The sequence below is a fragment of the Vulpes vulpes genome, chromosome 1, assembly GCF_048418805.1.
Source record: "Vulpes vulpes isolate BD-2025 chromosome 1, VulVul3, whole genome shotgun sequence".
Lineage (NCBI taxonomy): Eukaryota > Metazoa > Chordata > Mammalia > Carnivora > Canidae > Vulpes > Vulpes vulpes.
The window spans coordinates 129,235,216-129,260,729 of NC_132780.1; the positions used below are offsets into that span (position 1 = coordinate 129,235,216).

General features: G+C 46.1%; 2 protein-coding genes across 4 annotated transcripts; one reads left to right on the forward strand and one right to left on the reverse strand.

Annotated features, from left to right (window-relative positions):
* Window positions 1-306: 306 nt before the first annotated feature.
* On the reverse strand, window positions 307-18,935 carry PPP1R10 (protein phosphatase 1 regulatory subunit 10). 3 transcript variants are annotated; one of them, XM_072726821.1, is made up of 20 exons: window positions 18,639-18,935; window positions 17,580-18,099; window positions 11,469-11,586; window positions 10,729-10,815; window positions 10,432-10,567; window positions 9,857-9,908; window positions 6,975-7,052; window positions 6,669-6,842; window positions 6,343-6,448; window positions 6,119-6,231; window positions 4,980-5,080; window positions 4,588-4,735; window positions 4,352-4,510; window positions 3,904-4,150; window positions 3,645-3,708; window positions 3,323-3,517; window positions 3,088-3,163; window positions 2,750-2,863; window positions 1,836-2,591; window positions 307-1,560 (listed from the first exon to the last, which is right to left on the reverse strand). In XM_072726821.1, exons 3-20 carry the CDS (start codon window positions 11,573-11,575, stop codon window positions 1,451-1,453), a joined length of 2,823 nt encoding a protein of 940 aa, XP_072582922.1. In that variant the 5' UTR covers window positions 11,576-11,586; window positions 17,580-18,099; window positions 18,639-18,935; the 3' UTR covers window positions 307-1,450. The 3 variants fall into 3 exon arrangements, with proteins under 3 accessions (XP_072582922.1, XP_025846137.1, XP_025846136.1); XM_025990352.2 differs by lacking the exon at window positions 18,639-18,935 and adding an exon at window positions 18,323-18,569; XM_025990351.2 differs by lacking the exons at window positions 17,580-18,099; window positions 18,639-18,935 and adding an exon at window positions 15,481-16,154.
* Window positions 18,885-25,332, forward strand: MRPS18B (mitochondrial ribosomal protein S18B). Its single transcript, XM_025990358.2, has 7 exons — window positions 18,885-19,033; window positions 20,115-20,223; window positions 20,325-20,422; window positions 20,550-20,618; window positions 22,809-22,875; window positions 24,128-24,187; window positions 24,758-25,332. The coding sequence occupies exons 1-7, from the start codon at window positions 18,956-18,958 to the stop codon at window positions 25,048-25,050; spliced, it is 774 nt and encodes a 257-aa protein (XP_025846143.1). The 5' UTR covers window positions 18,885-18,955; the 3' UTR covers window positions 25,051-25,332.
* The last annotated feature ends 182 nt before the right edge of the window (window positions 25,333-25,514 follow it).

Here is a 25,514-nt window from a genome sequence, read left to right on the forward strand (position 1 = left end):
TAAGCGACACCACAGGGATGGTAGGTTCAACTAGGGGTGAAGTCAGTGTCCGCTAACACCACCTGCAGATCCAGCCATCTGAAAAGCTGCTCCCCTAGGCCACAATGCTGCTCAAAGGATGTCGACCCAAGGGACTTACTCTGTACCTGTGGTTCCTTATATTCAAAATACTTAACACCCACGCTGTCTCACAACAGAACTTCAGCTCCTCAAAGGACCAAAGATTCCATAGAGGTTTGTACTAATGTACTTAAAATAGAGGACAATGGCCGTTCTTGTTTAAACAGAGCCCAAACACACTAGGGGTTAAATAAGCTGCTTCTCTTTCCACTGTTTATTATTAATGTACAAAATATACAAAACCAAAAGAAAAAAAATACTCATCCCTCAAATCCATCGTGGCTCTAACACAAGACCCTGCACAAAAGCCAACCAATCCACTGTTTTCATAGAAAACAACTGATGCCAAAACCTGGGAAGGAGAGGGCTGGGGGAGGGTGCGTCAGCTTGCGGCACCCACCCAGGAAGGCACCTGGTGGGACTCAGAGGTGGCTGACAGGGCAAGGGAGCCAGAGGCCTCACACTGACAAGGTTCCAGGTGGGGGGCAGAGTATGCCAACTCCTGAAGGCAGTGCATGTAGTGTGACTTGTCAGGCCCAGCGTGCCGGGCAAATTGATGAAAAGCTGGTCTCAATGAAGTGTTTTACAAAGTTCCCAGAATGAGCTGCAGGTGAGGGTGGACCACCACCACCAGTCTCACCTATGCCAGCTGCAACTTCCACTGGCTGCAGGACATGAATTGGCCATCACTGGAACTAGCAGACCCATGGTGCAGACTTGGGTGTTCACAGGTTGCAAAGTCTGACTTGAGAAAGGACTCAATGTAAAAAGCCTGTGTCCAGGGAGAAGTGGGGATGATGTATTCCAGAACTCAAATCCAGCCTGATTGAGCCCTCTCAGTGCAGCGGGATATATAATACCCCTTTTTACCATCTCCCCACCCCATGAAGAATAATGAACTTGGCTGGGAGGATTTCATAAGTGCAGCTGATTCCGTATCAGTTGTGTGCGTGTGGAGGACCCACAATAGGAGAGTAGAGGTGTTCTCCAGGATAACCAGCTTTAGGTTCTCAGGCATAAAGGGCAATACTGGAAAGGGGTTTGGGGCTATAGGGCCAATCTCAAAAACTGAAGCCAACCGGGTCTTCTCTTCAGCCGTCCAGGGTACAGAATGTATCCAGTCTCTCTCCTCCCCAGACTGGAGGAAAATATGTACATCGATGTGCACCAGTGATCACAAAACCCCCAGAAACCCAAGCAGGTGGGGACTGAGGGGCCGGCTCCTCATCAGCAGGGGACGGGACAGTGGGCCTCACAGAAGCCATAAGAGGGTAGAAGGAGCAAGGCTGCAGTCCATGGGGTGTGTGGGGGGGGGCAGAGGAGGCAGTCCCTAGGGCAGGGGGGGCCCATTGACACCCGGGTGGTAGAAGGCACAGTTGTTCTCATAGCGGCAATTGCCCTTCATCATGAAATGTCGGCACACAGGGCGGTTGGACATATCTGTGGGAACAATGGCAGAACAGTTAGAACACGGCTCAGAGGTCAATGCCACCCTTGCCTCCCCACCCCCACCCTGTCCACAGCACCCTGAAAACTAGCGTGCAGGGAGATACTGAATCTTACGGATTTGGGGGAAGGGCAAAGAGTAGCAATTGCCAGGCATGCTGAAAATAGGGGGACTTGCCTGGCCTACCACACCCAGGGGAAGTGATGATGCTACCCCAAAACTTAAATGGAACACCAAAAGCCATGCAATGAACAGGAACCATTCTCACCTCCTCCATGGCTGTGGCCTCCATCGTGCCCTCGGTGGCCCCCTCCTCCATGGCCAGGGCCATCATGGCCACGGTGCTCATGAGGTGGTGGCCCTCGATGGTCATGGCCTCGGTGACTAGGGACATCATGAGGCCGGTGGCCATGGGGCCCCCCATGTCCAGGACCTTCATGGGGGCGATGTCCACTGCCAGCACCCATTCCTCCACCAGGACCTTCATGGGGGCGATGTCCACTGCCTCCACCCATGCCACTGCCAGGGCCTTCATGAGGACGATGGCCACTGCCACTGCCCATGCCACCACCAGGGCCTTCATGAGGACGATGTCCCCCACCTCCACCCATGCTACTGCCAGGGCCTTCGTGGGGGCGATGCCCACCACCCATACCACCACCAGGGCCTTCATGAGGACGATGTCCACTGCTGCTGTTCATGCCCCCACCAGGGCCTTCATGTGGACGATGCCCACCACCTCCAACCATGCCCCCACCAGGGCCCCCTCGTCCATTTGGAGGTCCTCCTCCAGAGCGACCTCCCCTGGCCCCCCGGAAGGGAGGAGGAGGAGGAGGTGGTTCATTTCCTCCTCGGCCACCACGGCCTCTATGGTATGGTCCAGGACCTGGTCCTGGGCCACCCCGCATTGGGCCACCTCGCATGGGGTCACCTGGGCCATCCCAGAAGGGATCACCCCCTCGTGGAGGGGGTGGGGGACCCAAGAGACGCGGACCCACTGACCCACCAGGGCCTCCATGAGGACCTGTTATGGAAAGAAAGGGAGACTGTATCAGCGACTTGTTACACTCAGGGATGGCCTCTCCCAGCCTAACCTACCTCCCACCCTTTGGTCAATCCTACACTATTACTAAGCCAAAATTAAGCAGATAAACCCATTCCAACCTCTCATTTCCCACCTACCTGGTATAGGTCCTCCAGGTCCAGGGGGGAAGTGCTGCATGGCCTTGGGACCCCCAGGACCTCCTGGTGGGAAACCATTGGCTATTGGACCAGGGCCTAATAATCCATGTGGCACTGTTAATTAAAAAACAAAATATAGTCAGCAAGAGGATTCTAGAAGAGTGGCATGACTTCCTCCTTAGGTGTGCCCCTCTGGCCCTCTCAGACCAACTTGTCAGACCAAAGCTCCATCCAGTCTTCCCTCCTAGCAGAAGCAATACCTTTGCTCACCACTGTCTGAACCCTGCTCCCCCCACACCAACTCCACAGTAGGCTTCCTCCCTGGCCCTGGTGATTACCGAGCATCTGCTTGATCTTGTCTGAATAGTCTGGTTGCTTTAGCAGTTCCTCTGAGGGATGACTATTTGGGCTACCCTGTGAGGCAAGGTGAATAAAGAGCCAGTCAACAGAATGCAAGGGTAAAAACTAGTAAAGAAAAGAGAGCTAGATGAAGAGGTAAGTGAGACAAGTACTGGGGTATACAGAAAGGCAGATTCCAGACAAAGTGGAAAAGAGGAAGGCGGGCTCATATACCATGATGGAGGTGAGGATCTCTTGGACATTGATGCCTCCTCCTCCAGGACCCTGGGGGCTCTTCCCAGCACCCATGCTTCCCATGAGATTGGCCAGGACAGGAGGCAACTTGGAGCCACCTGCTCCATCAGGTGAGCCACCAGCTCCCCCAGGCTCTAGGCTCTCAATATATGGGGTCTCATCCATGGAACATTCCTGCAAGAACAGAACAATCAGAACTAGCTTTGAAAGAACGAAGAGACATTCCATTTGAAACTGAAAAATGCTGAAAGACGCACTAAGATCACAATCACAACTCCACCACCACATAGCATATACTCACCTCATCTAGGGGGATGAGCTTTGGGGGTACAGGTTCATAGGGTTCAGGATCAGGTTCATGAGGACTATTAGGAATGCCACAGGTGATGGGACAAGAAAAAAAAAAAAAAGAATGATAGTTAAATTATTTATTCAAGCCCTCACATTCCCCCCTAGCCCCCACCCCCTTCTGAATTACCCCAGGGCATGTTCCTGTCAGGAGTCCAAGCACTTAACGTGGACATGGTTCATGCCCAGGGTGTGAACTCGGTTCTGCTCACCTTTCCTTGTTCAGGAAGAGCTCCTGAAGGATTCCTTTCTCCCGCTCAGCCTGGATATATCGCTCCTGGCTGTTGCTTCCAGGGGTGACAAGAGGTGAGGGCAGAACCAGGGGCCGGGGGCACACCCAGGGCACCTTCTCCTCCATGTTGTCATGGCTCAGACGCCGGGCCGTCTCAAATGCATGTCGGTCTGACAGTATCTCTCGCTTAGCTGCCTCACCAAAGTCCTTGATCTTATTCACATTTACTAGTGGCAATGAGAGAAAAGAGAAAATATAAGCACAAAACAAGTTCTTTTTCAACTCTCTATACCCATAAATAAATATAAATAAATAAATAAATAAATAAATAAATAAATAAATAAATAAAATAAAATAAAATAAAATAAATAAAATAAAAAATAAAACTCTCTATACCCATCTACTACACAAGAACCTTGACGGCTCACCTCGTTCAGTTTCATCCAGTTCAAAATAGAAATATTCTCTCAGTTTGCCCTCCTCAGGCCATGTCACCGTCTTTCTCTTCCTGCCTTTCCGGGTCAGCTGGCTGGGATCTCCGGGACTCTCCACGGGCTTTGCATCCAGCGCTCCTGACTCTAAACAGGCTGGAAGCAGGAGAGGTGTCAGACCCAGGTTGTTCCTTTTAGAAACCCCCCAAACCTGAACCAATTTCTAGACTTACCCGTATCCATGAGCTCTGGGACTTCAACAGGGGGAACTGGGGTTCCTGGGCGATCTGTGTCCATAGCCTCACAAGTTGGTGCTGGTTCTGGGGAAGAAGGTTTGGCCGTGCTCGGTTCTGTGCTCGTTTTCCCTTCAAACGGGCTTGGCTATTGTGAAAGAAAAAGAAGTTAATGAGTTGACACGAAAGCCAAGGTTAAGGTAAGGCAGTTAGTCCAGCATCCTAGACAGGCTCCCCTGCGGATTCAGATGAAGGAAGACTTTTGTGTCTCCCACTGCCAGCCCCCCAACCCTCACCCCAGTCCACATCCTGTGGTCCTCCCCAACCATTCCTGGGCCCTTCCTTTCACTTTAGACATCCTGTTGTTGACATCTACGGCACAGGGCTCATACCTTGGCAGCTGTGGGTGACAACACCTTCTTCTTCTTCTTAATTTTGATGCCTGGAACAGGGGCTGAATTGAGTGCATCCAGGAAGCCCAGGCCCTCCATAGCTACAAGAGGATAAAGCATAAAATGGAACCATCAGACCTCTTTCACAATCCTATTCCTACAAAGTTTGAGCAGGAAATGGGCCAATGGAGACCCTACCCCAACTTAGGACACAGTTAAGTTCAAGGTGACCAGGATGCATATGCTGGACTCACACAAGAAAAAAAAAATTTTTTTTTTAATTTTGTTTTTCAGTTTAAAAAAAAAAGACTTTATTTATTTATTCATGAGAGATACAGAGAGACAGGCAGACGGAGAAGCAGACAGGCAGACGAAGGTGGCGTGCTAAACTGCTGGGCCACTGGGGCTGCCCCTGTTTTTAAAAATTCTATAATCAGGATGCCTGGGTGGCTCAGTGGTTGAGCGTCTGCCTTCGGCCCAGGGCGTGATCCTGGAGACCTGGGATGGAGTCCCACATCGGGCTCCCTGCGTGGAGCCTGTTTCTCCCTCTGCCTCTTTCTCTTTGTCTCTCATGAATAAATAAATAAAATCTTTAAAATAAAAAAAAAGAAATTCTATAACCATCATGGGGGCTTGAACTCATAACCTGGAGATAGAGTTGCATGTTCCTCCAATTGAGCCAGCCAGGTGCCCTATTCTTTCTTTTAAAGGCAGGCAACTTGGGGTGTCTGGCGGGGCTCATGGGGTTGAGCGTCTGCCTTCAGCTCAGGTCATGATCCCAGGGTCCTGGGATCGAGCCCCACATCAGGGGTGCTAAACTAACTAACTAGTAATAAATAATAACTAAATAAAAGCAACTTGAGGCTTTCAGTATTAATTAGAGCTCAGGTAACTCAGGAAAACCCTCATGGACAGGACCAACTATCCCGAGACTGGGAGCACCCCGAACCAGTCACTGAATAGCACCCCATTCCCATCTCCAAGATTACTTCTAAGTAATCCTATGAAAGAGGAGCTCCAGAGGTGCAAAAATTAAGACAAGCACACAAAACTAAGAAATCCATCCTGTACCCCCCCTCCCCCTCATTTCCATGGAGTTCTCTCCCAATTCAAAGTGTGTTCCTCTACTTCAGACTCACGCTGTGGTGGGATGATCTTCACTTTGATCTCTTTGGTGGCATTCGGTGTGGTGTTCAGTGGCTTGTATTTCTTCTCTGCAGGGGGAGCACCATCTCCTGGAGCAACTGTGGTGCTGTTGGAAGATGAGCCGTCAACATGATCTCTGATGCACCCTAACTTGCCCCCTCCTCCTCCCTCATGTCCACAGACATAACCCACGCAGAACCCAGGACGAGGGCCATACCTCTGACGCTTGAGGGGGATGGGTTTAAGATTGTACTTGTCAGAAACCACCACTGCACTGGCGTTCTTTTTCACAGGCACCAAAGATGGGGTCTCCAGCTCTAGTCCTGAGGGAAGAAACATGCCATTGCGTTGAACTTATTACCACTCTCTTTAACTCTTCCTCCCCACTCCAACACTAAATCTTTACCCAGCCCAAACCTCACCTACTAGTCTTCTGTCTTCTCTCTTCCCCATGCGTGCCCTATCATAAATCCACTATTCCACCACAAGGCCCTAGGTGTATATCTGCCCACAGACTCTCCCAAGATCAGCCAACCACCCTACCAGTGGAACGAAACTTGGCGTGACTGGGTGCTGTGGTTCGGAGAGACTTGGGCTTCTCTTTCTTCTTCTCTGGGGCCTCCTCAGCCCGGGTCTCAGCCTTCACCTCAGTCAAGGGTCGCTCGGGAGGGGTGGTTCGACTCTTCCCCTCTTCTTTACGTTTTTTCTTATCTTTCTCTGTTGTGAAAAAACAAAGCAGAAAAGGATTTTATTTAAAGAGAAAGACTGTCAAGAGGTGAAGCAGGCTAAAGCCACCGAAGGCCAGTGGGAAAGAAATAAATACAAGGGATAAAAGACTAAGGAGCTTACCAGCAGGCTGGGTACTGCTCTGGGAGCGGATGACAGCCATCCAGTCGCTGACAAGGACTGAAGCCAATTTCCGGAGCTCTGCAGGTGAGAGTATAAGGGAAAATCCCTAAGTAACTAAAAATATTCTTCCAATAATAGAAAATACAGAGGTTTAAAGATATACTGTGAAAATCTATGTAACAGAAAACGTAGCCCAAAGTTTTTTTTTTTTTTTTTTTTTAATTTTTTATTTATTTATGATAGTCACAGAGAGAGAGAGAGAGGCAGAGACACAGGCGGAGGGAGAAGCAGGCTCCATGCACCGGGAGCCTGATGTGGGATTCGATCCCGGGTCTCCAGGATCGTGCCCTGGGCCAAAGGCAGGCGCCAAACCGCTGCGCCACCCAGGGATCCCCGTAGCCCAGAGTTTTAAGGAGAACATGAGATAGGCTCAAACTCTTGGGACGCCTGGGTGTCTCAGTGGTTGAGCGTCTGCTCAGGTCGTGATCCCAGGCTCCTGGGATCAAGTCCCACATCGGGCTCCCTGTGAAGAGCCTGCTTCTTCCTCTGCCTAGATCTGCCTCTCTGTGTCTTTCATGAATAAATAAAATCTTTATTTTTTTTTAAGATTTTATTTATTTATTAATGAGAGACACACAGAGAGAGAGAGACACAGAGGAAGAAGCAGGCCCCATGCAGGGAGCCTGATGCTGGACTCGATCCCTGGATCTGGGATCACACCCTGAGCTGAAGGCAGATGCTCAACTGCTGAGCCACCCAGGTGTCCCTATTTGATTTTTTTTAAGCCATTATTACTAGTGGCATTCTAGGAAAAAAGGTGGCCTAGAAAATCTTTTTCTTTTCTTTTTTTAAGATTTCATTTATTCATGAGAGATACAGAAAGAGAGATACAGAAAGAGAGAAGCAGGCTCCATGCAGGGAGCCTGATGCGGGACTCGATCTCAGGACTTTAGGACCATGCTGTGGGCCGAAGGCAGGCGCTAAACTCCTGAGCCACCCAGGGATCCCCTAGAAAATCTTTTATAAGATGAACCTAAGTCATGCTCCTTGATACTTTGTTTGCCTTTAGGACAACACAGTAATACTGTTCTTAGCTGTTTGGACACTTGAACCCTGCCTGCTTTTTCCTTGAGTTTAGTTCCTGTTCTTTTAGCACATGGTTAGTGGAAGAGTGTGGACACTGGCTTCATTCTGCTGCTCTATTCATAAGAGAGACACAGAAACACACACACAGAGAGAGAGAGAGAGGTGCAGAGACACAGGCAGAGGGAGAAGCAGGCCCCATGCAGGGAGCCTGACGTGGGACTCGATCCCAGGTCTCCAGGATCACGCCCTGGGCTGAAGGCAGGCGCCAAACCGCTGAGCCACCTGGGCTGCCTGAATAAATAAAATCTTAAAAAAAAATCAAGGAAGTGTAGCAAATAAGTGTAGCGAAGAGCTAATAAAGCAGACCACTTTAGAGATGGGGAAGGCAGTGTTTAGAGAAAAAAGACGGTCAGAGAACTTAAAGGACAAAATGTGTTTCCAAATATACAGAAAAAAAAAACAAAAACCTTTACAGCTCTTGCTTTTCGTACTTAGCAAATCACATCGCTTATCTATCTATCCTCTTGCCAGCTTTTCCACTTAGATTCATTTAATAATGAGATTATTGAAAACATTAAAACCAAATTTTTCAAATAAATACCCACAACTAGCAGTTTCTATAATTAAGGCAACACAAACCCCAGTGCATCCCTAATACAGGGATATCCTGAACCTTTTTGGACCAATTGATACTATAGTCTAGTCAGACTTTATTAGGAATGTACAAATTTCCAAAGGAAGTACAAAACAATTAAATCTACATTCAAAGGTGGCAGTACAATTGAGACAATTGGAAAACAGGGAACAATATACCCAACAATGAAAAAATAAGAGATGAACAATGATTTAATAGAAAATTCTGTAGTTTTACATTATAAGTTATTAAAGATAATTTGTAAGGTCACAAACACAGAAGTGTTCAATATCTGAAAGGACCCAAAACCAAGATTTAATATAACTAAAATAATGGAAAGCTAGAGAATGTTTTTCCACTTAAACACTGTGAGTTAAACTCTTTAACTTGCTAAATGTTCCCAGTGTTTTCTCCTATAGCTAAAGGAACTTCAGATAGGCTCACCCAGGGCTACATGTTCTTTCTACACCAAACTGCCAAAGCCTCCTTCCAAAAGGACCTAGCACGCCATTCCTTTTAGACAAAAAAGCAAGCCTGTATTCTGATCAGGGGATCAGCTCTCCTAGAACACTGCTCACTTGTGGCACACTAGTATCTTGTGCTAGTGGTTTGTACCCTGGGTATAAACCCTTTTCTTCGCTGAAGGAGAGGCTGTGACTTTCTGGAGCCAGGCTCTGTCTTCAAGCCAGAACTATATGGCCCTTGCCAAGGGCTCCAAAACCCTTTATCTTAGAAAAAGACAGACTGTTGCTACCAAAGCTGTGATCTACTCCAGGATTCAGGATCTGACCCATGGCCTATAGGAAGGTATTTACTGGTAGAACTATATAGGAAACACACACTGAAGGCCCCAGAATATGTTACGTTTATTTAGAATAACAGAAGAAAACGATGATGACACTCTCTAGGATGACACTATTTTCTCCAAAGAATTTCAAGTGCATAGCTTTCACAACCAAGAGATATCAAGAATCAGCTTTTTGTAAAAAGTATGCTGTCTTGTCTTACATTCAATGGTAGAGAAATGGACAAATCCCATTTGAAATTTTTTACAAGAAAGAGAAAAGTAAGGTGATGTAGAAAGGAGTGACAGGACAGTTCAAGGATGGGAGTGAGACATGAAGGTAACGAAGTGAAGTGATGAGGAAGGACTGGCCCCTACCTTCATCCTCACTTGACTTGCTCAGTTGCTTCACCAGTTTGGCTGTGTTGTTCTACAACAGACGGGGAGAAAGGTTAAGTAACAGGAGGAACAGGAGTCCTCTCAGAGCTTACAACTGCACTAACACACAATTTCTTTTTTGTGAAATTTTAAGTAATCTCTACACCCAACATGGGGTGAGATCAAACCCACATCCCCGAGATCAAGAGCCACACACTCCACCAACTGGAGTGCCCTGCCTACAATTTAATAGTCCCTAATGGCGACCACCGCTACTATGGTACTTTACCTTTTACAAAACCTTTATAGGTGCAATTGTACTTAATTCTAAAAACAACCAAAGTAGGTAGAAATCATTTCCAACAAGAGATGAGAAAACTGAGTCTCAAATATCTAGAAGCGCCCTAACCATACATCTGTTAAAGGGCCTAAACCAAGCCTTCTGATACTATATTCCTATTTTCTTCCATCACTCTTCTGCACAGGTCCAAGACTGCAACCACATCAGAGTTGGTGTATTTTATCTGTCAGGCTAAAGCAAAAAGGAGCAGTAGCATTGTACAGACTTAGGGTACCTGCTTGAGATGGTCCACGGTGAGCGGGAGGTGCTGCAGGGTAAGCAGAATTTGCTGCAAGAGGGGAATGTTGTTGGTTGTCTTTGAATAGGTCAGCCAATTGTTAAGAAGCTTGTAGCCACCAACATCAATAAACCTGCAGGCAAGTAGGAGAATTTGTAATGCCCTTCCTGGGTTTTGGAGTGCCATATCCCACACTCTTACTCCCCCGTCAATGACCTGGGAACCCCGTGCCTCACCTCCCCTGCCTTCTAACTACATCTTCCCATCCCAGCCTCCCAGATCCTCCCCACTTACTTGACCAGTATTTCTGGTGACTGGGTCTGCAGGAGAATGTTCAAGTAAGTGCATCGACTCACCATCTTTCGTGCTTCCTTCATCAGGCTGTAGGAGGGAAATTAAGCTTAGAAATGGAGCAAGAGCCTCTTCTTTCAGCAGAAGCATCTCTGATCTGTGGGAGTGCCTAAAAATCCCTGATGACTTGGGACTCTGCCAGAGTGGGAAGGTCACACAAGCCTCTCAGGGGATGGGATGGATCCAGAGTCCAATGGAATCCCATGAGAGGATGAAAGACAACTGAGGAGACACTGAAGCCTCTGGGGAGGTGAACATCACTGCTTCTCTAACCCACAGGACACACTTGATTCTGCTTCCCGGTGAAGAATACTAGCACTAACAGCCATCCATTCATAGTCTGTTCAGGACTGGCTTAGTCTCTTGCCTTCCCCTGGGAGACTGGAAGAGCCCTGAAGGAAAGGACAGTTTGGGATGTGGAATGTGACCCAAAACAGAACCAAGAACTGTCACCTGGCTTCCCTGTTCCCTTCCTTTCAAAGTATGACTCCCAAACCCAGACTCCATTGTGGCTAGGAACCAAGGAATCACTTCTTCCTATCATTTACTCTAAAATTACTGGATTCCAATCTTATTCTAGACTCTCCCTCTTCCCTCTGAGAACACTCATTCCTGTTCTGCCTTATATAGTACAACTTACAATATACTCTAACCACAATGAATCCAGAGATAGGCAGACTCACCTGAAGATTTTGGAAATCCCATCCACACTCTTGACTTCCCCATCTCGGTTAAGGAAGCTATCCAGGCCCTTGAGAAGCTCTTTGGGATCTATGGGACCCGAACCCATGATTGAAGTTTCTAAGACAAGGACAAAATAAACCCACAGAATAAATGGCCGGCAAGGACAATCCCACTATACCCTCTAATAAATTCCACTTCTACAGCAGATGAAATTTTGTGACTAATTATTCAATCTATATTCAACTATACTCATCATTTTCTAGGTAAGAAAAAAATCAACACAGACCATCACCACCCCTGGCAAGTTAAGCATGGTGTTAATACAGGACTGAATGGGAAGACTAAAATTAGACTGGAGAATTGGGCACCACGTATTTCTCTCTCCCTCCCAGTTACATCCTTTCTAGATAGCTGAACTTCACTAAATTGTATGAGAGCTAAGAGTCAAGTTCCTATACTAAAACTCAACAATCCCAGGCTTTTTTGCTCATTGTTAGGTCCTATTTCCCCTTAGCTGCTGATGAATTTGGCTTGGAAAAAACGAATAGCTTAATAAGAACTGGGCCAATCCTGGACACTTGGGCTATATGCCTTCTAAGATTAATCAGTTCCTTTTTATCTCACTCTATTAAGAATCATAATCACCTCAAGCGGCAGGACATGCTCTGTTTGCACCAAGAGACAATCAGCTAAACTAGCAGGTGATACAAAACTAGAAAACATCCTCTTTCCCTCAAGAGAGTTGTGGGCACCTTCCTAGAAATGGAGACAAATGGATTTAAAGGAAATCCTTTATATCCTAAGCCTTGAAATGAACTGCCACTCGTTAACCAGATACTACACACATTTTTATGGTTTCAAAGTTAAGAGGAAGGCTGGTTTGTGATTTCAAAAGCAAAGATGAGAATCTGATCACTACTCCTCTTCAAAACCACACCACTTTCCATGATCCCCAAAAGAAAGGCTTGAAATTAGAAACCATGAAGCCAAAAAGAATAGAAAAAAACTAGAAGCTGAAAAATGCTATTAAATTTTAAGTAGCTACTTTAAACCAGGTTAGAAAAGGAGCTCATTAAAAGCTAAACTGCTGTTATGGGATAAAGTGTGAAGCAATTCTAGTCCAAAACCCAAGCTAATTTAGAATCAATGTGGCTCTGAGTGGGATTCTGAGAACTGAAAGTAATACTTATGTTTGGGATGTAAGACTAACACTGGGTAGAAAGGAGACAAGAAGAAAACAATTTCTTGCCTCCAGCTTAATAGTACAGATAACAGACATGATCCCAGAAGGGTGGGAAAATCAGTGTTTTACAAAGATAACTCTATTTGTGCAGGAAAAAAGACCAAGTTTCTTATAAAATAACAGAGATGTTCTATTTGTTCTCAAATTAAAAAACAAGACAAAAAAAACCCCCAAGCCTAACAATCTCAACTTTTAGTCCTCCCAACAAGGCCAATAAATTTCTAAATAGAGAAGTCCTAACAACCTAGGAAGCAGCAGGAGCAGGAAGGGGCTGGTTCTTGAGGTCATAACCTGCAGGATGAATACAGAGTGAGGAGGTAAGAAATGCTGAATGGTGAGCAAATCTGGGTTAACTGTGCATTGCTGCTGTCCTGGAATTTCCACAAGGGCAGGTAGAACCTGAGGTCAGAGAAACACTGAAGTAGAATACTATAGATTAGAAGCCCCCGGCCAAATCCACAGAACTGTGCAGATTCTAACAGACAGGGAAGGAGAAAAAAGCATTTTTTCCCATGTGGTAAGACAACATAGAGCGACACAGACACCATACCAAGAGATACACAGATACAACAAAGGGATAAAACAGGCTTCCCATCTAGGGGCGACTGGAAAAACAAGGAGTCAATCCAAAGCAGTACATATCATCAGCAACCACAATGTATACAATTTGACAAAAAGACTTAAATTAACATCACTTCAAACCAGTACCCCCACTCCCACCCGGCCAAATACTGCTGACCGCACTGATTCAAACCCAGAGTGAAGATACACCACCTTCGAGAACATTTTGCAGAACCAAGAAGGAGCTAAGCCAATAGGACTGCTACCTCTCCTTCCTTCAGAAACTCAAAAAAAAAAAAAAAAAGGGGGGGGGGTCACTTGAGCCGAAATGTTCCTTCAGAAGGTAGCAGAGAAGAAAGAATTAACCATCCCCAGAGACCAATCAGCACAACGCTAAATTCTGTCCAGTGCCTTATGCTAGGAATGGGACCCAGGGACAACTTTTTCATTCCCATTCATAACAGGCAAAAATACTCAGGGAAAGCTAGAACATAAAACAGAAATCTTAAATATTCATTTTCCACTATTACTTTTCCTTTTATATTTTGGAAATATAATCAACAGAATTAAGTTTCAACTCCTAAGTAGCAATTGTGACAAAATGTAAATGGGTTTTCTCATGGCTTTCCTACAGGCAAATTAGTTTTGAGTCACTTAAAATGAAGGACTCCAAGTGTCTCACAACCAAACTTCCTTAAAGTCAGTACATTCTGAGAGAAGGTACAAGGCACTCAAGTGGAAAGGAATGAAGAGCCTAAAATCCTGGCACAGGCCTACCTACAGTGGAAAAGGCTAATGAGTTGTCCAGAGAAGGAGGGGCAGTAACCAAGTGTCAGCATCAGTCTTATCTGGAGCCTCAAATGAATGCTTGAGGAAGCTTCCTGGAAGCAAACAATCTAGGGCATACTTTTGTTTTTAAACTCCCCGAAGACAGTACAGAAGGGGCAGGGGGAGGGTAACAATCCCAGCCTTATCTCTACTTTGTCCTAAGCTGTGCATTCCTTCTCATCAAGAATTTTCCAGGGAGATGAGCACTCCGAGCACAGGCACTGGGGAATCTTCTAATCTTACCAGAGAGAAACTTAAAAGTGACACCCACTCCGGCCTCCGAATTGAGTTTTACTTGAGGGTTATTCAATTAAGAGTGAAAAATATCTAACTTGGCTAGTTATTCCATACCTATCACCAAGAAAAGAACTTAATTGGTTTAGGACAAAACCCCTATGGCAAATCACAGCCCTCTTAAAAACAATCACGACACTTGTAACACAGAAGGGAATCCAAATTTACCTTAACAGAAGTCTTAGCACTCTGGAAATGAAAACACTTTGTACCTGATCCTAACATTCCACTTCCTTTTCTTGGTGTTTGAGATATGTCCTTATACCACTTGGTGGACTGAATTAGATCTTTAGGTGATGCACAAGGTCTTACCTCTCTTAAGTCCCTAATCCTCAAATTCATTTTGAAAACCGTATCTGCCTTTTAGTAAGGATGTAAAATCACCCCTCCCCCTCCCCAGCAAAAGATCCAAAATATAACACTAGTCACAGACTATAAGGATCAGGTTCTCCGAATAGATGTGGTTTCCCTAGAAGACCCTGTTTCCCCATCTCCCATGTTAAGGAAGATCTTCTTTATTAATACCCTGTTCACTAGAGGTCAGGAACCCCAATGGGTAGAATATTCGGCTCCCAAGGAAGGTATGCTGCAGAGGCACATGGCAAACTGCTTGAAAGATAAAAAATTTGTGGTCAATAGACATGTGAAAGAGTCCCTCCCACCCAATCAGAAGTCTAAGTACTAATTTGAGAATCTGTACCCAGCAAAAAATTAGCCCTAAAGTCTCAAGTCACCATAGGAGAGCTGTACAAAATGGCTTTCTGATTCTGCCTAGAACTTCCATGCTTCAAAGCAGGACTTTAAAAAATGGAAAGTATATGGAAAATCTGACAAAGATTTGACTTTGAAAAAGTTGGAGTAAGATAGAGAAGGGGCAGGACACCCAATACCACCCTGAGAGCATGGCTTTAAACATGCACCCATTGCTAAAGCACTGCAGGAGTTGAAAAATGAAGACGTTATTATTCCACTAATGTTTTAAAGGAATTTCTTTCTAAAGGGAAGGAAAAAAATTCAAAAAAGGTGGTTCTTTGGAAAAAAGAAATGAAGGTTGTGAAATGTAATACCAGAAAGGTTTTGCTTACCAGACACCGTAGCTCGCATCCCCCTGCCTTGAGTTTACAACTGCCGCCTCCTTTCCTATTCATTTCTCAATCCTAGTACCAAAGTACAGGAGCTACACAACTGGAGAACGTGACACAGCACTGAACACAAAGAGTTTATCCCCAAACCCAGAAGTGGGAATAAGGGTGATTTAAAAGGAAGTCCTGAAGTACCCACACTCCCCCAGTCTCTATACAAAGCAACCAAAAGCAGGCCCAAGGACTGGCTCCTGGGCATAAATGGCACATTTCAGTGTCATTAGGCCCCATGTCTTTCAAGTCACTTTCCCAAGTCCTCCTACCCCAGTATCCCCCACCACACAGCACGCTCACGCGCGCTCTCTCACTCTCACACACACACACACACACACACACACACACACACACACACACCCCACCAGAAGGCTCCCAGCCTTAAGTATAGCTGGTTTGACTGCTTTTCCACCCCTGGCAACTGAAGCGGGGAAAACCTCCAAGCAGTTGTGATGAGTGAAGGTGGAAATAAAAGCAACAGGCTCAGATTGTTAAATTACAAGAGCTGCCCAGGAAACGGACAACTTCAAGACCTAATTGCTACAAAGCTTTTTCCTTTTAAGATAAGAAAAGGTTTCTTCCTGTCTAACAGCAGCGTGCAGAGGGAGCATCGGCTCAGGGGTGGAGTTTCAAGAGGGTGGAGAGGAAGAAAGCTGATTACATCACCTTTCCAAGCTGCTCCTCCCCCTTGACCAAGTTTCTAGGGCGGCCCTAAGCTCTGGATGGCAAAAGGGGGAGAAAAAACAACAAAGCAGCAGGGACGACGCCATTTTGTAATGGAGAAGAGAAAACTTAAAAAGCCATCCCGGCTCTGCCGGCAGCCAGTTACCTTAAAAAACACCCCTTTTCAGTAAAATGCCCCAAACCAGCACCCATCCTGAATGGTCTTTGACCTAATTGAAGAGAGTTGTGAAAATAAAACCAATTAAAATATTTAAAAGAACAATTTTCTGCGGGGAAGAACTGAATTTGCAATTGAGGTTCAACCTGCTACCATCGACCACCCCCATCCTCCCTATAAAGGGAAAAGGGGAGGACTTGGACCACTCTCAACAAATAGGATTGAGGTGGGAGGACAAGAGAAAAATGGGCCAAGACACAACCTGCAACGCCGCTTGGAAGACAAAAGGACAAGGAAAGTCGCCATATTGAAGCAGGGAAGAAAAAAATTCCTTTTAACGACACAAATCTTTTAGAAAAGCTAGCATTCAATTGCACTAAATGGCTTTTAAAGTTATACTCCTGAATTCCACATTTCCCAACCTTCCCACCCACCAAAACGTATCAAGTTAAAATGTTAATCATTTTTGCTCTTAAATAACCTATGCAACCTGCAACAATTACAAAACATTCTTTACCTCCCCATTATCTTGTATGTACTGGCACTAAGATTATTTTTTGTATTGAATTTAGGGTCTTGCAATCTTTATTCCTAGATTGCCACCTATTTTAAGCACACAAATATACCCCAAGCAAATTACATTAAAATTGAGAGGATTTAACAATCATTTAAAAAGTCATAGCCAGCTATTACTTTTCTGCCCATCTCCTTACCCTGCAATCTTTATGTACAGATTGCTTATTAATCTGGCAAATTGAAAGACGCCCTGCTTGTCTCACACACAAAGAAGTGGGACTTCTGAGCCACAAGATCCACCATCTTTTGTATGTGAGCTCATTAACCCTTTTGAAGACTGCTAACAAGAGGAAGTTAACCATTCCTCCTTATAAAAAGCAAACACTTATGGCTTTGGCAGTCTGGAAATTGGCTGGATTACCAAGGGTTAACCGTCAAAATCCTCACTTGCTGGCCCTCCCTCCACCCTTTCCTTGCCTGCAGCCGGGCAGGAAGGTAGGTGGTAGGGGAGAGAACAAGACTGTTTAGACCAAAGGCCCCTTTTTAATGGAGATTAAGTGACCGGCTTGGTCCTTCTCCAGTTCTCTATTTTGTTCTATTGGCTCATTTCTTCCTCTCATTATTTTTGGTTTCACAACGGGAAACGTTGAGTTCTTGTTGCAAGGCTGGTTTTGGAAAATTCGACACTTACTATCCAATTTTTTTGCGACGTCAGCACCTCGGGCTCAGGGGGGAGGGGGTTAAAATTTTGGAGAAAAAAAATAAAACAACCAACCAGGACCCAAAACTCAATTATTTGGGGGGCCTCATTGGATCAAAAAGTCTCGTAAAAAATTGAAGGCCAACTCAGTATTCATTTTCCCCCCACCCAACTCCATTTAAGGAGGGGGGTCGTAGAAAAAAAGTTCTGAGTGGATTCAAAAAAGTAAACGCTGGATGAGTGGATTTGGGTGGGTTTGGGAAGGGTGGGTGGTTGATTATTTTTGCAGTTATGTGGTGACGGTCCTTCGGCCACAGATTTCAAGTCCCATGCAGCGTGGGCTGGTGGGGTGGGCAAGACAGGTGGGAAGGGGCAGAAGACACAAGTGGTTGGGCTGGTGGCTGCTGTTTTCCCTTTCCCCCCTCAGGATCCTCTCAAGGGCTTAGATGGTGCTGCGGCTTGTTTCTTTTTTCCTCGTGGCCGGCCTGTCTTTCTCCGAGAAAATTCAAACCTGGGATAAAAGGAACACAAGGGAGAAAGATACAATCAACACGGGTTGCTTTAAACACGCACAAGTACCATGGTTGTTGTCGCCAAACACCTCCAGGTCCCAACGAGAACACAGCCGCGTCCCATAAGCCATGGTCCTCAAAAGAACCCATGCCTAACCCCCTCCCCAGCCCAACAAGCTCAACAATACTTTACCCTCCAACCGACAAAATGCCCAAACTTACCTCTAAACGAACCCCAGAATGGCGCCTGTCTGCTCGGGCGGTGTCTTTTATACCCGGACGCCGCCCAACGCGCCCAAACATGCTAGTGAAACGCCCTTGTCGCGAGACATTGTGCGCGAGGCGTGAATTCATTGGCCAACCCGAAAGACAACTCGCTAGCTGATTGGATAGCCTTCCTTCACCTCCGCTCAGCCCCTTCCCCCTCGGTACTTTCTTCCGCCTCCTTCCCGGCCCCCGCGACGAGCGCGTGACCGGGGAGCCTAGCACCTCCCTTTCCTCTGCTTCCACCACTTCCGTCCTCGAGAACAGTTCTCACCCTGGTTGGTAGAACCGGGCCGGCGCATGCGCAGTGAGAAGAGGTCCCTCGAAATCTCCTTCAAAATTGCTTCAAACGCAAGCTGTAAGTATAAGATCTAGAAGTCGTACTGACTGGCTCAGGAAAAACGCAATTTTGAGGCCAAATTCGATTGTGACGCAGTAGAAATTGACTTCTCCCCACAGCCCCCCTTTTACGCTTCCGTCCTGACGCAAGTGCGCGGCCGCCTCCCGCACTGCGGGCTCGCCGTCGCCCCTATCCTAGTCAGTCTCTTGGAGCATGCGCAGTCGCCTTTCTGGGATTGGGCGTGCGTCAAGATGGCGGCCTCCGCATTGCGTTCGTGGCTGAGGCCCCCTCCTGGCCTTTCGCCCTTCAGAAGTGCCTACGGAGTTCAGGTAACTCCTTGGGAGCACATCTTGTACAACCGCAACTTAGTTATACCTTGTCTAGGGCATCGCTCCTTTGCTGGGAATCCAGGAGCGGAATCTTTCCCAAGTGCTTATGCCTTGGCTGCCTAGGCAGCAGTGCTTCCACCACCCTTCCCCTTCCCTTTGCTCTCAATACTGTGCGAATTTTTGATCGCCAGACGAGGGAAAAGAGCCTGGTTAGATACCATCCTTTTCCAGCGTACCAACTCGGCTAAAGCACCAGGTGAAGGATTGGACCTCTTGGTCGTACACAGCCAGCTCCTAAGCATGCATATGATGTCTAAACTTGTGATTCCCTGGAGTGCCCTTTTTGAGAAACACTAGCTTCTTCCTGCGGAGCGATCCGCGGATAAAGCTCGGATACGTTCTCACGACCTGGGGCCTACTTGCTTAGCAATCTTTCTCTCACTCAATTACTTTGGGGGGGGGGGGTGCTGTTTTAGTTTTTGTTTTTCTTTTCCCTCTTATCGGAGTATACATGAGGCCTTAACTTAGTCCTTTAGGTTGAGGTTTTCCTGCAGCCTCATGTACTCACCACACTGAAGGTTCTTGGTGGGGCCAGGTGAGATAGGAAAACTTGCAAAGTTGGCACTTCCTAAAGTGGGACTGAAGAATGGTGACAGGGGTCACCACGGAATTAATGACAGACCTGGTGGCTTTAAAGCTAGCGTTAGGACTCAAGTTTGTTCTGGCCTGTGGAATGTTGACCTTCAACTTCTGTAAAGGGGCAATTCAGTGATTCAGGATTGGGTTGAGTTGGAGACTCACCAATGAGCCTCTCCCCACCGGGCATGACTGCTTCCCAGTCACCTATCCTAGTTACCTTCTCACGTTAGGTTCTCCTTCAGGATCCAGAAGACAGAAGAGTGGTTGTTGATGTTACTTTTACCCTAACAAAAGTTCTACTTTGTATATATATATATTGCCTCTATATTCTGTTAATACAATGAGCATGTATTCCTCTTCTCCCTAACATATGGGCAGTGAAACTATCCAATCCTTTCCTTGAACTCATTTGCTCATTTTTTTTTTTTTGCCTTCTTTATAGGTTCCCCTCCAGACTCTTTGCACCAAAGGCCCCCCTGAGGAAGATTCTTTGTCCCCAGTTCCCATAAGTCCTTATAAGAATGAACCGTGGAAATATCTGGACTCAGAAGGTACCTCTAAAATGGAAAGGGGAGAATCAAGGGTGTCTGAAATAAACAGAGACACTTCTACTATCCCTACCAGGAATAATTTGTGTGGTCTTTCATTTCAGAATACCAGAATCGTTACAGCACTCGCCCTGTCTGGGCTGACTACCGTAGAAACCACAAAGGTGGAATACCCCCACAGCGGACTCGAAAGACGTGTATTGTGAGTTTCTGAAGGTGGTACGTGGATGGGATGTGGAGGAGGGCGGAGGCCATAGTGACAGTGGCACCAGCACTTTTTCTCATAGGACTTTGAACATCTTTCACCTTCTAGTTTCTTCTCTCCACAGCGTAGAGATAAAGTTGCTGGGAATCCCTGCCCCATCTGCCGTGATCACAAGCTGCATGTCGACTTTAGGGTAAGGAGAATCTTCTCCAAGATAAGGACTTGGATTCTCTTTGTAGTGCTAGAGAGATTACCACGGGTGTCCCACTACAGTCTATTTGCATTCATTTTCTAGTAGTATGAAAACTTCTTCTTTTCTAGTCTTTTATCTTCTACTGTGGTTCATACTAATAAAGCTTTATGTCTTTTTTTTTTTTTTTTTTTTATGAGAGACAGAGAGAGACAGACAGGCAGAGGGAGAAGCAGGCTGCATGCAGGAAGCCCGATGTGGGACTCGATCCTGGGTCCCCAGAATCATGCCCTGGGCTGAAGGCAGGCATAAACCGCTGAGCCACAAAGGGATCCCCAAAAATATCTATTTCTAATGGGAGAGCAGTACTCAAAGGTTCATTTATATCTTATATCCATCCCAATTTTTAGCAAGTAGTTTGGGCTAGTGTTTTTCTTTTTTCTTTCTTTTCTTTTTTTTTTTTTTTTTTTTTTTAAGATTTTACTTATTTATTCATGAGAGACACAGAGAGAGAGGCAGAGAGACAGAGGGAGAAGCAGACTCCCCACAGGGAGCCCGATGCAGGACTGGATCCCAGGCCTAGTGTTTTTTGAGGTTGGTTTTGTTTTTTTGGGGGGTTTTGTTTTGTTTTGTTTTTTGTTTGGGGTTTTTTGGTCATGTAACTATTTAATGGCATGCCAAGATTTAAGGCTGGAAGGCAGATACGTGAAGCAAGATACAGAGTTTAATTGCTTTTCAGAAAGCCTTTATTGGGAGAACAGGACTTGCTCCTTAAAAAGTTCAGAAACTGGGACCCCTGGGTGGTGCAGCGGTTGAGCATCTGCCTTTGGCTCAAGGTGTGATCCCAGGTCTGGGGATCGAGTTCCACGTCGGGCTCCCTACCTAGAGCCTGCTTCTTCCTCTACCTATGTCTCTGCTTCTCTCTCTGTGTGTCTCCTGAGTAAGTAAATATTATCTTCAGGGAAAAAAAGTTCAAAAATAATGGGGAAAATGTTCTGAGCCTGCAGTGAAGGTATTAGAGCAGAAGCTGAATGGTCATTAGGGGAGTTGGAAAGAATTCACAGATCAGTCAGTAGATGGGGGTGTCTGATTGCTCATAGGTCCCTTCTGACCCCATTGTAAGAGGGTCCTATAGATAGATAACTTCTCAATTTCAACTATGTATGATTGGTTATAAATATAGAATAGGGGCATCTCAGTGGCTTAGTTGGTTGAGCGTCTGCTCAGGTCCTGAGATTGAGCCTCACCCTGTGCCCTGTGCTGGGCATGCCAGGCTCCATGCTCAGTGGAGAGTCTGCTGGAGATTCTCTCCCTCTCCCTCTGCCCCTCCTTCCACTCATTCACTCTCTTTTTCTTTTTTTAACAAAAGAGAATGTAACTAGTCATATACAGTTTAGAATCAGTTACATGATCAAGGAAGAAAGAATATGAATTGAACAGTGCAAATGACTCTGCGTGCTCTTCTACTCCACAAGCATATCTACTTAATTCCATGGGTGTCATCTCCTGTGACTAACCCACTGGCTGAGTCATTCTACATAATTAAAACTATGAAATTGGTCTTAGTAGCGTATATGTTACATACAGCATGCTATCATATTCATATTTTAAACATGCACATTTTTTTTTTTAATTTATTTATTTATGATAGTCACAGAGGGGGAGAGAGAGAGAGAGAGGCAGAGACACAGGCAGAGGGAGAAGCAGGCTCCATGCACAGGGAGCCCGACATGGGATTCGATCCCGGGTCTCCAGGATCGCGCCCTGGGCCAAAGGCAGGCGCTAAACCGCTGCGCCACCCAGGGATCCCCATGCACATTATAACAGATACTGCTTTTCTTTGGGTGATTTCAGGGATTACCACCTTACTATCCCCAATTTTTTGCATGAAGGGCTGATTTTACAACTTAACTCCTGCAGAAGGGGATTCTATAGTAGTCTCAGTGACAGAATGTAGGGTGAGCATAGGAAATGGTTGGAAAGCCAAAAAAGAGGAAACACTTACTACAGTTTTCAGGAATGTGTTCAGCAGAGTGATGGGGCTAAAACTGGGACACAAAGGAGGGTAGCACCTGGAGAGACAGGCATTTAGGGTGTCCACACACATGTGTAGGGATTGCGCACTTCCAGTTTCTCAAGGTCTTGCTGCTCTCCCTACCTTCTCTCATGTTTCCCCACCACTTCCCCCCACAGAACGTGAAGCTCCTGGAACAGTTTGTCTGCGCCCACACAGGTGTCATCTTCCATGCCCCATATACAGGTTAGTCTGTCGATCTTGTCACCACCAGAATAGCTTTTCCTGGAGCACTTCTTATTTATTCATTCATACAACAGGTATCTGGTGGCTCCTACATATGACGTAAAAAACGTGAATGAACGTTTTTTTGGAAATCTTGCCTTAATGGGTACATTTACATGTGGATAAAAGGTACAGGCAAGTACCAATGTAACTAAATTATTTAAACATGGCTCTTAAAAGATAAGTGGTGGTAATTATTTTCTTTTGGGTCTCTCTGCTTTTACAAAAGGTTTTCTAGCAAATTGTCCTATAAGTTCTTTTTGCCATTGATAATCCAAGTAGATCTCCCAAAATCTGGAATGGTAATCCTAACAATTTAAGATTATGTCTATTCTTAATGACCCAAATCTGGCCCACTGCCATGTCTGTTTATGTCCATATTGTCCACAACTGCTTGCAGTCTACAATGGCAGAGTTAAGCAGCTGAGGCAGACTGCGGGACCTGCAGAGCCTAAAATTTATGTGGCCCCACACAGAAAGATTTTGTCAGCCTCAGCTCTAAAGCAAAGTTAATTTGCAAAGCGTAATCTGAATCACCATTTGGGGGATGGCAGTATGATCAGTGGAGTTTGGTTTGTCAGGGAGTCTTTAAAGAAGGGCTTTATATAAAGTCAAGCTATAAAAAGCCGAAGGGGCTATTTTGCTACTCTCAGATCACCTTCTCTAGATTGGGAGGCCTTTCTTCCTTTAGTGAATCATTCTCGGGGGATTGTCCAACCCAAACCTTTAATTAATCACACTTGCCTTTTGAATTGTGTTCTGCCCTGTCTTGGAGGCTTTACCATTAAACGGCTTTTCTATGGGATGCCTCGGTGGCTTAGCGGTTTGGCTCCTGCCTTCAGCCCAGGGCGTGATCCAGTCTGGGATCAAGTCCCACATCAGGCTCCCTGCATGGAGCCTGCTTCTCCCTCTGCCTGTGTCTCTGCCTCTCTCTCTTTTTGTGTCTCATGAATAAAAATCTTTAAAACAATAAATAATTAAATGGCTTTTCTGTAGTGGCTGGACCCTCTTGGAAGTCTCAACCTTAGCTTTCAGAAAGGGGGGGATTCTTCTGATTGGGTAGATGGGGAAACAGGCCCATCAAGGGGTCAGGGAAGTAGGGTTATTAGGTGGAGCAAGATTTCCAAGTACAGCTTTTTATAATCATATAGAAGCAGTTGTGTACTCTATGGTGCTTTCTAGAATAAGCACTGAGTTCTCTTTCTCCCTACAGGGGTTTGTATGAAGCAACACAAGAAGTTGACCCAGGCCATTCAGAAAGCCAGAGATCATGGTGAGCATGATAATAGACCCAGTGCAGTTTTATTAACCATAAAGGTGATTTAGGGCTGAAGGGTGGATACAAATATTTCTACTTGTCTGAGAAGGTGGCACCTACCATGCTCTTCCCAAGAATCTCCTTTCAGCACTCCACTGTCCCTTTTTCTCTCTCATGAGTTTATCTTGTCATTGCCCTGTTCCCTTAATTCTCTTTCCTTTTTCTTCCCTTTTATAAGTATTGGTCCCAGTGCCAGAGATAGATGATAAGAGATCTTTGTATAAATTTCTGGCCCTGGGCTCCATGACACCTTTGCAGAAATTAAGAAAGGAATGGCTCTGCAAGTGCAGATGCAGCTCTGTAGCCTTGATGTAGAGATGCACAGCTTGGCAGACAAGAGCCCCAGCAGTAAGCACATCGGTTGACATTGCTCCCTTGGCCAGTTGCCTTTGTGTACAACATGCATAAATATACCCTATGGCTCTGACTGGTTTCTCCCTCCCTTTTTATGTCATTTTACTTGTCTTAACCTGACCTAGCCTTCCTTGCTTGCCTCCCTCAGTTTCTCTTTTCTTAATCCCCTAGGTCTCCTCAGTTACCACATTCCTCAGGTTGAACCTCGGGACCTTGATTTCAGTACCTCTCACGGAGCTGTGAGTGCTACTCCGCCAGCCCCCACCCTGGTTTCAGGTGACCCCTGGTATCCATGGTACAGTTGGAAACAGCCACCGGAGAGAGAGCTGTCCCGCCTTCGACGGCTCTATCAGGGCCATCTTCGAGAAGAGAGCGGTCCCCCACCTGAGTCAATGCCTGAAGTGCCCCTTAGCAGCCCAACCGAATCTTCCTCCACTGAGGAGAGCCCTCAGAGTGCTCTGTAGGAGCCATAGTCGGGGAAGGGATTAAGGGATAGTGCCTAGGAATTACATGATGGGATTTCACTCTCAAGAGTTGTGTCTGTATGTGGCCAATGGCAGGCCCAGGGCCAGAGGAAAGAAATGATTGCTGTTGAAGGGAATAAATGCATCGGCGGCTTAAGGAGGGCAGGGCAGATGTGTATGGGAAACCTCAACCCCTATGTATTGTAAATAGATAGGCTAAACATTGTTACTTCCAATGTCTGCTAAACGTGGCTTTTCCACAATAAAGCTGTATTTCCTGTTTCTGGGCTGAGTTTCAGATTAATACCATTTGTGGTGGGGAGGGGATGTGGGTGCTGCTGTGGGGAGAGGAGCGTTCAGGCTTGGGCCAGGCTGGCCAAGGGACTCTGGGGACCCGAAGCCACCAGGAAGAAGCAGTTGGACCATCTTGTCATGCTCTGCCTCCTGGCCCTCCTGGGCCGTGT

Coding starts and splice junctions, on each gene's coding strand:
- PPP1R10 (XM_025990351.2), bottom strand. Junction 7,053..9,856: donor CAAGTCAAGTGAGGATGAAG/GTAGGGGCCAGT, acceptor TCTCACCTGCAG/AGCTCCGGAAATTGGCTTCA. Junction 4,511..4,587: donor CCCAGAGCTCATGGATACGG/GTAAGTCTAGAA, acceptor TCCTGCTTCCAG/CCTGTTTAGAGTCAGGAGCG.
- MRPS18B (XM_025990358.2), top strand. CDS start 18,956: ATGGCGGCCTCCGCATTGCGTTCGTGGCTGAGGCCCCCTCCTGGCCTT. Junction 20,619..22,808: donor AGCTGCATGTCGACTTTAGG/GTAAGGAGAATC, acceptor TTCCCCCCACAG/AACGTGAAGCTCCTGGAACA. Junction 22,876..24,127: donor CTTCCATGCCCCATATACAG/GTTAGTCTGTCG, acceptor TTCTCCCTACAG/GGGTTTGTATGAAGCAACAC.